The 12,525-nt window shown below is 42.7% G+C and overlaps 1 protein-coding gene across 14 annotated transcripts in view; it reads left to right on the forward strand.

Annotated features, from left to right (window-relative positions):
* NFASC (neurofascin) overlaps positions 1 to 2,588 on the forward strand; it is a 223,305-nt gene extending 220,717 nt beyond the window's left edge. For 8 of the 14 annotated variants that reach the window (XM_063142359.1, XM_063142411.1, XM_063142385.1 and 5 more), the window contains one exon: positions 2,030 to 2,588. In XM_063142359.1, coding sequence (XP_062998429.1) covers positions 2,030 to 2,264 — 235 coding nt within the window. In that variant the 3' untranslated portion in view covers positions 2,265 to 2,588. The remainder of the gene's footprint in view (positions 1 to 2,029) is intronic. The other 6 variants (XM_063142368.1, XM_063142468.1, XM_063142428.1 and 3 more) reach the window with 1 other exon arrangement.
* Positions 2,589 to 12,525: the final 9,937 nt, after the last annotated feature.

The following is a 12,525-nucleotide window of genomic DNA, read 5'->3' on the forward strand; positions in this document are numbered from 1 at the left end:
TTTTAACGCAGAGTAGGAAGAAGATCAAGGGCATTCATTCCTACACATAGGCCCATGCACAGGCACACAAACATCCATTATAAATGTTCCCAATGGCTTCCATGGTCTGACGTCCTTGTAAGCAGGACAAACAGGGAACACCCATCCCTGTTTTCCCCCCTGCATCTGATAGCGCAGGGTTGGGGAACCTATGGCCCTCCGTATATTTTAGATTACAACTGCCATCATCCCTGATCATTGGCCATGTTGGCTGGGGCTGATGGGAGTTGGATTCCAACAACCTGGTTGTCATAGATTCCCCAGCTTCCTGCCTTTAAAACATGGGCGTTGCATTATGGCTCATAACCATTGATAGAAAGCCCTGTGAATCTGCTCATTGAAAAAGTTGGGGACTTACTCTGACTTTTTCATTTGGAGTGAGGTCAGTACAGCTCTTCCACCATCTGACCTCATTCTCGGGACTAATCCAGGGGGCGGTCCTCATGGAAGGCAACCAGCGATTGGTCACTTTCCATCAGGAAGAAGGCAGTGGGGTGACTCTGGTACCCAGATGACCCCCAGATACCCCGCACTTCCTCCTTGGCATTGAGATTATCCAACGCCACCCCGGGTGAGTAAAACCGTGGGGTTTGGGGGAGAGGCAGCGCCAACTCAGCACCGTGAAGGCAGGACCCTAATCGTATTAAGCAGAATTACGAATATATTATTATTATTATTATTATTATTATTATTATTATTATTATTATGCCCCGGTATCAGCAAGCCAGCTTCACTAATTCTGCAGAAGCTTGCTCGTGAGTGCCAAACATCTTGAATCTGGCATCAAGTTTGCAAAGAGAAAACTAGTACTACCCGTGGGGGTTATCTGTTTGCACATCAACAATCCTGCCTATAAAAAGAGCAGGGCAGCATCCAGTTAAGTATAGAAGTGCCATTTTATATTTGTCCACATAATTTTTATAAGGTTGCATAGGTAAGAGTACATTTGAAATGGCCAAAATGGCACTTAAATGTCTTATGCCCTATTTAGAGCTTATAAGAGGCACTCAACTGCCTGGTAAATGATTGATCCTCAATGCACTTTTTGCCATCAAGGTCTTCTTTGGAGCGACTGGCCCTTAGAGCCTGGAATAATCAGAATGCTATATGATGCTACTACATGCCAGGCAGAGCATTCCTGTGGTCCCTGGAAAATGTCCCTGGACCATAGGATTTCTCAGATAGCCATCCTGAAGCCATAGATGTTGCTAAAACCTTGGGGGTGGGATTACATGATCCAATCCCTCCCCAGCACCCTTGCAGCCACCATGGAAAGAACCACAGCGTCTGTTTTTTGTGGTTGAAAAAGCCGCTTCAGAAAACCTCATAGAGGATGGCGTTCTGGTGGGCAGGGAGGCGCCTGGATACGGAAAATCAGCCATACGCTTCCTTTAAACATGCTCAACCTTACAAGAAGGTTGGAGAAGCAAACATCACCTCCTTCGCTTCCTCCACCCTGTTAGCAGCTGCCCAGCAAGGCATAGGATATTTCGAAGCTTCCAAGATCAGAGGCTGCTGTCTAGCAGGTGTCAACCCAATAGGGTTGTGCCCTTAGTCACTCTACAGTTGTGGCATTTCAGCAGGGTTTCCACCATCACAGTGGCCCTGTTCAGAAGACACCTTAAAACACAGCTTTAACCACAGTGAAAAAGGCTTTTTGTCTTATTCACCGTGGTTGAAGCTGTGGTTTAAGGTGTCTTCTGAACAGGGCCAGTGTTTTGGAGAAGGGGCCTGATCCTTACAGATGTATTTAGTTTCTTGAGGGAAAATTCCCCTTTAAACTGAAATATTTCCAGGCAATTGCTGCATCTGCAAAGAACTCATCATGTCATTTGCCATGAGCCACTTGGAGTCACGTTCCACAGACCCTTGTTGCCTCTCCTGAGTACAATCGCTTGGACCACTCTTTTCACCAGTTAAAGGTTATACTGTTCCTTTAAAACCACACCTTCCCCACTTCTGATGGCAATTTTTCTCCCCCTTTTCATACTAGTGACGAAGACAACAAGCCGCTGCAGGGCAGCCAGACCTCAATAGACGGCACGATAAAGCAGCAAGAAAGTGACGACAGCTTGGTGGACTATGGCGAAGGAGGCGAAGGGCAGTTCAACGAGGATGGCTCCTTTATTGGGCAGTACACAGTCAAGAAGGACAAAGATGAGACAGAAGGCAACGAGAGCTCGGAAGCCACATCACCAGTTAATGCTATCTACTCCCTGGCATAACACAATACACTGAAACAGCAGCAACGGAAAGAAACAGAAGTCGGTGTGGGTCGGCAAAGTCACCATCAACAGCAGATCACAACCAGAGTTGGACAAATAATGACCAAACACAAACCTGGCCAGGTGGTCACCAGTGCCATCACCTCTTTAGCAAACAAAGCAAATGGCATAGATGCACAGGCTGCTGAAGTGATCATACTGCAGCTGAAACCTGAGCTAACCCACAAGAGACCAGTAGAAGAGCAGGATGCACAGATTCTACGCCCCAGGCTTCAGAACTTGGACTGAAATAAACACCCCTCTATACCCCCCTCCAATGTCTAATTTGTGAGATAATGCAACTCCTTTCATTAATAATGTACACGGATGAATGGGGGGGGTTTCTTTTAAGGATTCAAAGTTGTCCTCAGAAAAGAAAGAAAGAAATGCCCAAACATGGGGGAAATCTGAAGCGAGGGGGGATGACAGTATAATGGAACCTCCCACGTTAAAAGCAGCATGAAACCACATTGCAGCACTGGCTCTTGGTACAAATGAAAAGCTGTTTTATAAACAGAAACCTTTCTGATCATTCATTTCTGTTGGAGATCATTGCAGCCAGACCCTTGCTTATAGTCCTCACTAAGCAAGGTTCATGATGCTCCTCCCTACAAGAGGAAACGGTACCATGTTAGGCTTCAGTGTCGAAGCTATATGCATGGGGAAGGGGACAGGGAGGTTGTTGACCAAAATTATCTCAGATCTCAATTCGTGCTCAACTTCAAGTATTGGGTCCGCCGCAAGTGACAATGCAAATTCTCACTCTACCCATGCGATTTAGTGTCTTTTTTCAAAGAAAGAGTTTAATGGAAACAGTTGCATCTTTCTGCTGATCCAGAATAGGAAAACAGAATTGGGTTGTTGTTTTTCCCTGGATAATTATTGGTGGAGGGACGGGGGGAGAGGATTGTCATCCATTCTTGCTAAAATGCGGCCATGCCTCCCTAGGCACACACCCATGGTGTTAACTACCATCCAAGAAATCTGCATGTAACAGGAAAGGAAGGAAGGGTGATCCGGGGGGGGGGGGGGGAAGCAACCAGCCTATGCTTTTCTACTGCTAATCAAAATAGGATGGTACCTACTAAGAAGAAACTAACCTGGCATCGAAACTGCCAGCTCCTTTGAAAAGTTCAGGGATTCCCCATCCCTAAGTGTTTGATGCAAAAGTACAAATGCACTCAGAATCAACCCGAACTGATCCATCGTTTCATTGTTCCTATCATTTGCATATCAGTCAGGGCTACATTTTCTGGCTTTCAAGGTTAAAGCCAATTTCCAGCACATGCAGGGGCCTCTTATCGCCTGCTCCCCTTTGGTCAATTAGCCAAAAGGAGGCCTCTCCAGTACGAAATAAGCAGCAGCATGGAGCTCACACTATCTTGTTAGTTACACATCAAAGGCACTCAAGTCAAGCTAACTTGCTAACACGCAGTAACCCTGTTTTCCCTCAGAAACAGATTCTGTTGTGACACTGTTCTTCCATATATGCCTTAAACAGCTTCATGCTTTCCCTGAAGCTTAATAAACTATGAATATTTACCCATAGATTAAGCCCCTGGTGTGATGGTCTGTAATCTGTCCATGCAGTGCAAATAAGGTGGCTTCCAGCGCTTGGCCAGACGAGAAAGCATGGATCGTTGTAGAAGGTAGGGTTTTGTAATGTATAATATTTAGTGCGATGCGGTATGTATTCTCTTCACTCCCTGCACTTTTGAAGCCAAAGGTATTTAAAACAGAGAGAGGTTTTGATTCCTACAGCCACTTTTACAGGCAGCTTTACAGTAATGTTAAGGAAAGAACATCAGAAGATCTGTTTCAGGATCATGCTAATACGGACTTAGGAATGATACAGCTAAACTTTCAAACTGGTTTGCTTTAAAAGCACTTTTGCTACAAGAAACCCATACAAGGGGACAGTGCAGACAAAAGGTTTAGTACATTATGTAAAACGCTGCAGTACGTTTGAGGCGTAATAAAAGTTCAGCTAAATGAAATCTCTAATGCAGCCATTTTGGATTGCAGAAGCGAAAGGTGAGCAACCAAGCAAAGGCTTTGTGGAGTTTAGAAGGCAGGGGTGGGGTAGGGCACGGGTGCAGAACCTCAGCCAGGAGGCCCAATCTGCCCCTTTGGGGGTCCCCAGGAGGCCCCACCCCTTTCCCTGGCACCATCCCCTTTCCCCCAAACGTCAATATTTGGTGGTTTCTCTGCTTTTGTGCAGTTCCTCCCATCTAAAAGGTTACAATGCCTCTCCTAAGGCATAGCTACAGGCAGTAAGAACTTCAAGCTACAATATGCTGGTATCTTTGGCCCTGCCCCCTTTGCTTTTGACCCTGCCCCCTTTAGCTTTCAGCCCCACCCTCCACTGGCATGCGGCCCGAGAGCTTCTCTGAAAAGGAATCCGTCCCTTGGGTTGGAAGAGGTTCTGCACCCCATGGGATAGGGTCTTGTTCTAAACACAGAGTTGGATATCCCAACTTGAACCAAGACAGGCTATTCTGATCTGTTGTGGTGAGAAATGCATCTCTTGGCATCAGGGTTTTTCATGCGTATTTGCTTCAAGCACAAATCACCCTTCAATGTTTTGTCCAACGTTTGCCTTTTAACAAGATGTGATTTCTATTATCTAGAATTAGAGGAAGCCCCTATGTCCAATGAGTTCGTGTGATGCAGAATCCAATGAGAGATGCTAAATGAATCATTGTCTTGGAAGGAAAGCCACTATTTGACATAGGATCATACAAAGTCAGTCCACTGGTCCAACTTGCTCAGGATTGTCTACATTGACCAGCAGCAGATCTCCAGGGTTTCAGACAGGAATCTTTCTTAGCCCTATTTCCTGGAGATGGTGGGGGTTGAACCTGGGACTTTTTGCATGCAAAACACATGCTCTACCACTGACAACACACTGTGCCAAAATTTAAACAGTGCTCAGTTAAGGCTAACACATGCTGTATGTGTTTGGATTTTAACTTTTAGTCTGGGCTCACCTCTGAAAGTGACACCTCCCAGACTCTGTACATATCCTCTCTAATCCAGTTCACAATAGCGGTCAACAGAATCTAGAAATTTTCAGCATTATGTGTAGAGACTTCTGTCCCTAGACTTAAGTGAACATTCCTGCTGATAGACAGAACGAACAGACTTTGGACTCTCATAAGGGAAAGCCAGGCACTACTTTTAGGCCCTCATATGTACCTAGCAGTGCTTACACTCCTATTCTGTGTGCTAGACCTGGGTGTGGGTGTGTTTGCCCCCGTAAGCCTCCCTCATATCATCTGTTTGAAGAAGTTTGGTAATAAGGGTTGGAATTGGCTTTCAGTGGACATAGAGATGCATTGCAGGAATTTTATAAAGGGTAGGAAAATACCTGTTTTTCATCATCATCATCATCATCATCATCATCATCATTATTATTATTATTATTATTATTATTATTATTATTTAAAAAGCCTAGAAGGCTTTGCATTCTTAAGAAGACAACATTTTCAGATTTTGCATGCAAAGCTCTTTAGCCCAGCCTTATCTATCACCATGTTATTTGCTTTGTAATATAGCAGAAAGGAAAGGTCTACTTTACAAGACAAAATATGCTATCATTTGCCATTATAGTTAGTGGAGTCGCCTTGGGGATGGATTTGCACTGAAAGGATGAGAGCTGAGTTTTTTAAAAAACATATATTTTGATTAAAGTCCTATATAACCTAATAGAAATAAAAACAACAACCAAGAACTCCTGGTGAGATATTTCTTTAGCAGCCATGGAAGACCTAGCGAAGGTATTCCTTTCTGTAAGAGCTGCTTAGGTCCTCTCTCAAGTGCTAAATCAATTCAATAAGTTGCTTCCCTGAAGAGTCGTTTTAACTGTCAGTAAATAACTCATCCCCTTCTGTACTCTCTATGGGACCCCTTGCAAAAAAAAAAAAAAAAACCACTAACACTCCCCAGCAAACTTTTTGCCTGCAATCTTAAGCACACTCATTTGGGAGTAAGCTTCATTGAACACAATGGATCCTACTTTTAGACCATGGGTGCAGAGCCACAGGCCTGGCAGCCAAATCGAGTCCTCCAGGGTCCCAATCCGGCCCGTCAAGGTTCCCCAGAATGGGACACTCTCTTTCCCTTTTCCCAGGCCACCAATTATTTGGTGGTTTCCTGGCTTCTGCACAGTTCCCCCCCCCCATTCTAAAAGGTTGAGATGTGTCTCTACAGGCTTAGTTCCTGGTAGTAAGAGCTTTACGCTAAAATAGGCTGGTATTTTGCCCTCTCCCCCCCCCCTTTGCCTTCAGCCTCACCCAGCACAGGAAAGTGGCCTCCAAGAGTGTCCCTAAAATGGAATTCTGCGCTAGGGCTGAAAGAGGTTCAATACCACTAGATAAACGTTCATAGGATTGGGCTGGCATTATCAGCTACTCACCACGGATCCTAAAAGAGGAGATAAGTAGTTGTGCAGCCTTTAAGATTTTGGTAGAAATGTGCAAAAATTTGAAACTGTGATAGGGGGAAATATATAATACTGCCAGCATGGTTTCCAATATGGGACAAGATGTCCACCCTGCCTTTGAAGAAATGTGGCGAGAGAGAGAGAGAGAGAATGGTTTACACTGCAATCTTATGCGTATCTACTCGGAAGTATCATTGAGTTCAATTAGACTTCATCCCAGTGAAATATGTGTAGGATTTAAGACAAACTATGTATTAGAAAAGCCTTTCCAAATTATTAGTAAGCCTGGACTTCTCCTGTAGCAGTATACTCCATCTAGCCCCAATCCAGTGTGAGTGGCACATCATGTAACACAAGGGCGGAAAACGTATGGCCCACCAGATTATGTTGGACTTCAACTCCCATCATCCCTAGCCAGCATAGCCAATGGTGAGATACAATGGGAGTTGCAGTCCAACAGCATACATACCGTCCCACACATGCAACATTTGAGGTTGCATCCAACAACAGAAATGTGTTACAATAAAACAATGTTTAAGACCATTATTAAGAATACTAATAGGAAACTAGGTGCAATGAAGAGTCTGTGATAGATATTACATGGGGTCAGCTTTAAGAGGTATGTGGCCACATCACCGTGAACGCACCTGATGTCATCTAATGGAGTCAGAATTGGTTAGCACTTGGATGGGAGAAAATATCTTAGAGGGATGTAACAGACTTTGTTAGGTTGGAGGTGAGACACATGTCTAAAATACCACTGGGTATTTCAGTAATGATGGTGCCAGTCTGGTGAATTATTACATCTGAAGACCTGGTTAATTACATGGTATAAAGCAGCCTTTCCCAAGTTGGTGCCTTCCAAATGAGTTGGACTGCAATTCCCTGCTGGCTGGGAATTATGGGAGTTGCGGTCCAACACATCTGGAAAATGCCAGCTTGGAGAAGGCTGACCTAAAGAGAAATAGAGAACTCTAAAGAATGGGATCTGTCTATTTAATCCTGCTCTTCATTCAAGGAATGCCTCGACCCCTAATACTAGAATTGATTAGGCCAAGCTCTGTGGAGATGCAGTTTCTTATGGAATATTCTTTAAATATAGTTTGAGCGTTTACCCCTATCTGTGGAACTAACACTATGAATAAATCTTCACGACATTGCTCCGGCTACTTAGACAAGAATTGCGGGCAGACTAAGCACCGCAATCTGAGAAGTGGGCAGGAGCCATTGCTGAATGGCTCTTGCCCACCTACAAAGTCCCCCACCTACCAAGACTACTGAGGTTCTTCTAATACATATTGAATAAAAGTGAGGGGGAATGAAAGTGCTCTCTCCATGCACCACTCTGTCAACTTAAGTATGGTAAAGATATGGAACCTGCTCATCTATGCCCATGCAAGACAGGCTACCATTCTGAATTGCTTAAGCGTTCCTGTTTATGACTCCAGAAGTGACTGAAACGTCAACTCACAAAAGCATGTTGGCTGCCTACTGCTTGCTCATGTCTTATGTTGAATAGATATAATCTGTTTAATTCCATTTTTAACATGACAGACCTGACCCCTGTCTCAAGTATGCAAATTCCCCCATGTTCTAGTGGTATCTCATATATAATCCGTCACCTAGCTTCATCATTGTTAAGACAGCAAATCCAAAGATTAGGCCATCTCCATGGCTCAAACTAGCAGGAAGTCAAGTTCTGATGTTGTTGGATGTGTGTGGCACATGATGGGAAATAAATTCCATCACCTTTTGTGGAATATTAGAGTAGAGAAGAGACAAACTCTGCCTTGTGTGCCAGCAATGCTATGATTATTGGCTAATTTTCTTTGCAGGTGGTTGGTTGGGCAATATAGATGACTGAACCCTCCAAAGGCAGCTCTTGCTACGATGAAACAAACAGCAAAAGAAAACGATCTAGGTCTATCTTGACACTGTCTTTCCTTCCACTCAATTTCCACCCTGTAGAAGTAACCCACAGGTCAACTAGCAAAGTAGAGGCCTCACCCCCAGCTATCGATCTGCCTGTAATTACCTGGATTCATGTGTCTAAACAAGATGCAGCTACACTACCTGTTGGAAATATCCTAAGGGAATGCCAATCATTATTGATTTCCATTAGGGTTCAGCCTCTTGTTTACTTACGTGTTTTTCCTGACTCATATGACATATCATGACCTTTCCCCCTCTGAACTAGCTGCTGCAGGAAAAACCTTACTCTCACTTCCTGGAATGTGGAGAATGTAAAATGTGAGTCCAAGCAAAATAATTACTTCAACCTGTAAAGGAAACATGCATTGCACCAAGCTTAATTCTATACTAGTGTCAAAAGTTTGCAGCTAAGCAATAATAATAATAGTAATAGTAATAAAAAGTGAAATCCATTTTCTTTTACGCATTGCAGCTCTCCTTAATAATAAGAGCCAGCAAGGCTTTACTGATAATAAGGAAACCAGAATGTCGTTGGGCTCTCTGTTTAACTCAGGAGTGCCGATCTCGTAATCTGTCTCTTTCAAGTAAATATACCTTGATTGTGATGTCAGAAGACACCCTTGCCCCCCTCACATTGAACCCATACAGCCTGAGGAACCTTCCTTTGCACTATGGAGGTCTCAAACACTTGTCACCTTGAAATTATTGGGCTGCTTTTTGTTTGTTCATTTATTTCTAGTTTACAGATGTTCACACACACCCTATTTCCCTTTAAAAAAAAAACCTTATTGGTCTGATACATTCTATGTATTTATTTGCCTTCTTTTTTAAAAAGAGAGAGAGAGAAAGAGCAATGAAAAGATAGGAAATATTGTGTTAGTCTGCTTTCCAATAGATGAATGCATTTCTGAGGCTGTAAAAAATGAATTACAGTGAGTAGATTGACAGACTTTGGAGACGTGTTTAATATATGGACTGCATGAACGATCTGAAAAAGGCCAAAATATCCAGAAATGTTTTTGAATCACTGTTTAAAAAAAAAAATTTTTTTTGTATAGAGAACACTAAACATAATAAAAAATATTGTTCAGAAGAGATGCTAAGTATGACATTCATTTGTCTCCTACGCAAAATAGGAAGACTGGCTCCACAGCCAGGCTGGCAGCTGGAACTTGCAAGTGTTAGATTAATTCCTTTTCCCTATCACTGATGCAGGGTTCTTGAGAAATAAGCTGCAGAATGCATGCATTCTTTGCTGAAAATTACCAAGGATGCTTTTAAAAACTAACAAACAAGAGCAGAAAGAAAGTACAGAAACATCTGCCAGTGATGGTTTTAAGGGTAATTAAATGCTTTCTCGGTGAAAGGAGTGAATGAATAAAAAGAATTGGACTAGAACAATTTTTTGTCCCCACCCATCCAAAGTATTACTGGAGGAAACGTTGGCTAACTTCATTCAATTATTGTGAACTTCGAAGCAAACAAGCTATTAAACCAAATCTGGATGATAAAACAAGACACTTGCAATATTAGCTTTCTGATATTGATGCACATTTCCCTCAACCAGTTCTGTCATATGCAATGTTTTGTGGTTTCTAATAAACACGTTCTGAACAGTTGGACATCTTTTATTTTGAGCATCTGGTTAGCTAAGGCTGACTGACAGAATCAATGCCAGAATCAAAGAAATTGAAGATAACCATATATTTACTGTCAGCTGCTTAACAAAAATGAATGCTAAAGGAAATCCTGATCACCTAGAGTTTCCTAGGGCATGTACCCAAATGAGGAGACCGGGGTAGTCTTTGGGTTGCATGGGGTGAAGTAATCCTTCATTTAAAAGGAAAATAGACAGAAAATCAAAAGTGACATGGAGGCTACATAGATACTATCCGGAATATTGTCAGCACAATCCTGTCCACATCTACTCAGAACTAAACGCCACTGAGTTCAATGAGACTTGCTTCCAATATAAGGATGTCTCAGATTGTAGTCTGGGAGAGTTATTTTCAAGGTCTGTCCTATCAAGGTTTATCTATGCGACTTCAGTCATCTCTCTGCCCTTCTGCCATTTCGGAATGCCATATGCTGCCTGACAGATGACTGCAAGGGGAAATCATGGGTGATCCATAAGCAGACACACACAATATATATATATATATATATATATATATATATATATATATATATACCAGTGAGGAAGGAGCAAGCCCAGCAGGCAATAAATGTACAGGTGCCAGCTAGAAAAGGTCTGGTTTAAATCTCTCCTTCTGGAAAATTATATTAACAGATGGAGCAACCCAGAGATTAGAAGACCTTGGTGCTGCGGTAAATGGTTTGGGGTGTTGTTGTTTTTCCCAATTGCCCGTCTTAGAGCCTTCTGCGTTTAGCTGCTGCACATAACAGCTTCGTTTTGGCTTGAAAAAACTGTTCAGCATTAGCGGTGGAGGGGGGAATAATTTGCAATGGATGATTTTAGAAGATGGGGAACAAGGAGGGCCTTTTTGTCAAGCAGAGTTCTCATTTGTACCCAAGAGTGGATTTATCCAAGCCTAAGAATCTCTTTAAGTGACTGAATCCAAAGGTAATCTCTCATTTCTTCCAGTTCAGTCTCCCCACCCCATCCTTCAATCTGTGCTGATGACAACCCATTCAAGAGGTGTTGTGTTACCATGATAGTTAAATATCGTTTCACTCCCCAAGGAGACCCAGTCAGATCCCAGCTGGTCCCTGTTTCAGGAATAGAGCAATCTAAGTAAAAGCATACAAAATAGACCATATATTGATGGCTCCTATGAGCCCTTTGCCTGCCCTTTTCAGTTTCTCATCCCATGGATTCCCATTCAGATAACAGCCCCATTGTGGCTGAGAGCTGAGTGCTACTTGGCAAATGAGCATTGGGTCACTACTTTACACAAAGAAGGGTTTCATCCATCCCAACATCCGCATTCCAAAATTGTGTTTTACACACCAGTGCTGCTCAGAGTCCAGCCCTTGCTTGTTCATGACACTAAGGAATGTAAATACATTTTGTATAATTTCGCACCTCTGAGTAGCAATATGGCACAGACCTGCTTAACATACATTCCTGAATAATGGCACTTCCAGAGGTTAGCTTTCCCTGGTGATTGGTGGTGCATTTGTGGGCAACTCAAGCTGATGGAACCCTGGGCACCCACAAGGCAAGCACCCACTGTACTCATTCCTGGAATGACCACTGCTGATGAGAGCCACTTTTAATCCATTAATCTGTTAGATTAATTGTGTGTGTGTGTGTGTTTTTTAAAAAACTTAATTGATCGAAAAGGTGGCCTAGAATAAATGAACAACATTTATTGCATTAGTCCTTAGACCATAGCAGCACAAAACCAAGGAACCAAAACTACACATGTTTACATAACTATCAATTAAAATTAGCCATTAAAATTGTTAAGGTTAAAACATATTCTTAAAATAGCAAGAATAGATTAACTGGTCAGCAGATTAAGAAATGGACATATTTTAATACACAGAGAGTCCCAGGTAAGAATATCATACTGGCTATTTTCTGGCATCACCCCCCTTATTATAACATTGACAGTGTCACATGACTTGCCAGGAAAAGGGTCCTCAAGTTCTACTGTTATTTCCTTCATCTTAGAAATATTGGTGAATACTCTGTGGCCACGTTTGCACAAAGCATTAAGGAAATGCTGAGAATTCTGGCTTTTCAGTCATGAGCGGCATGGTCATACATACTGCCTGATTGCTGCTATTTGGCTCCTACAAGGGGGGACAACTAAAATGAGAGACCACGAAGAAGAACCTGAAACTTATCAAAGTGGAAAAGCTTAATGTTATATCCAA

The sequence above is a fragment of the Elgaria multicarinata genome, chromosome 1 (assembly GCF_023053635.1).
Source record: "Elgaria multicarinata webbii isolate HBS135686 ecotype San Diego chromosome 1, rElgMul1.1.pri, whole genome shotgun sequence".
NCBI lineage: Eukaryota > Metazoa > Chordata > Lepidosauria > Squamata > Anguidae > Elgaria > Elgaria multicarinata.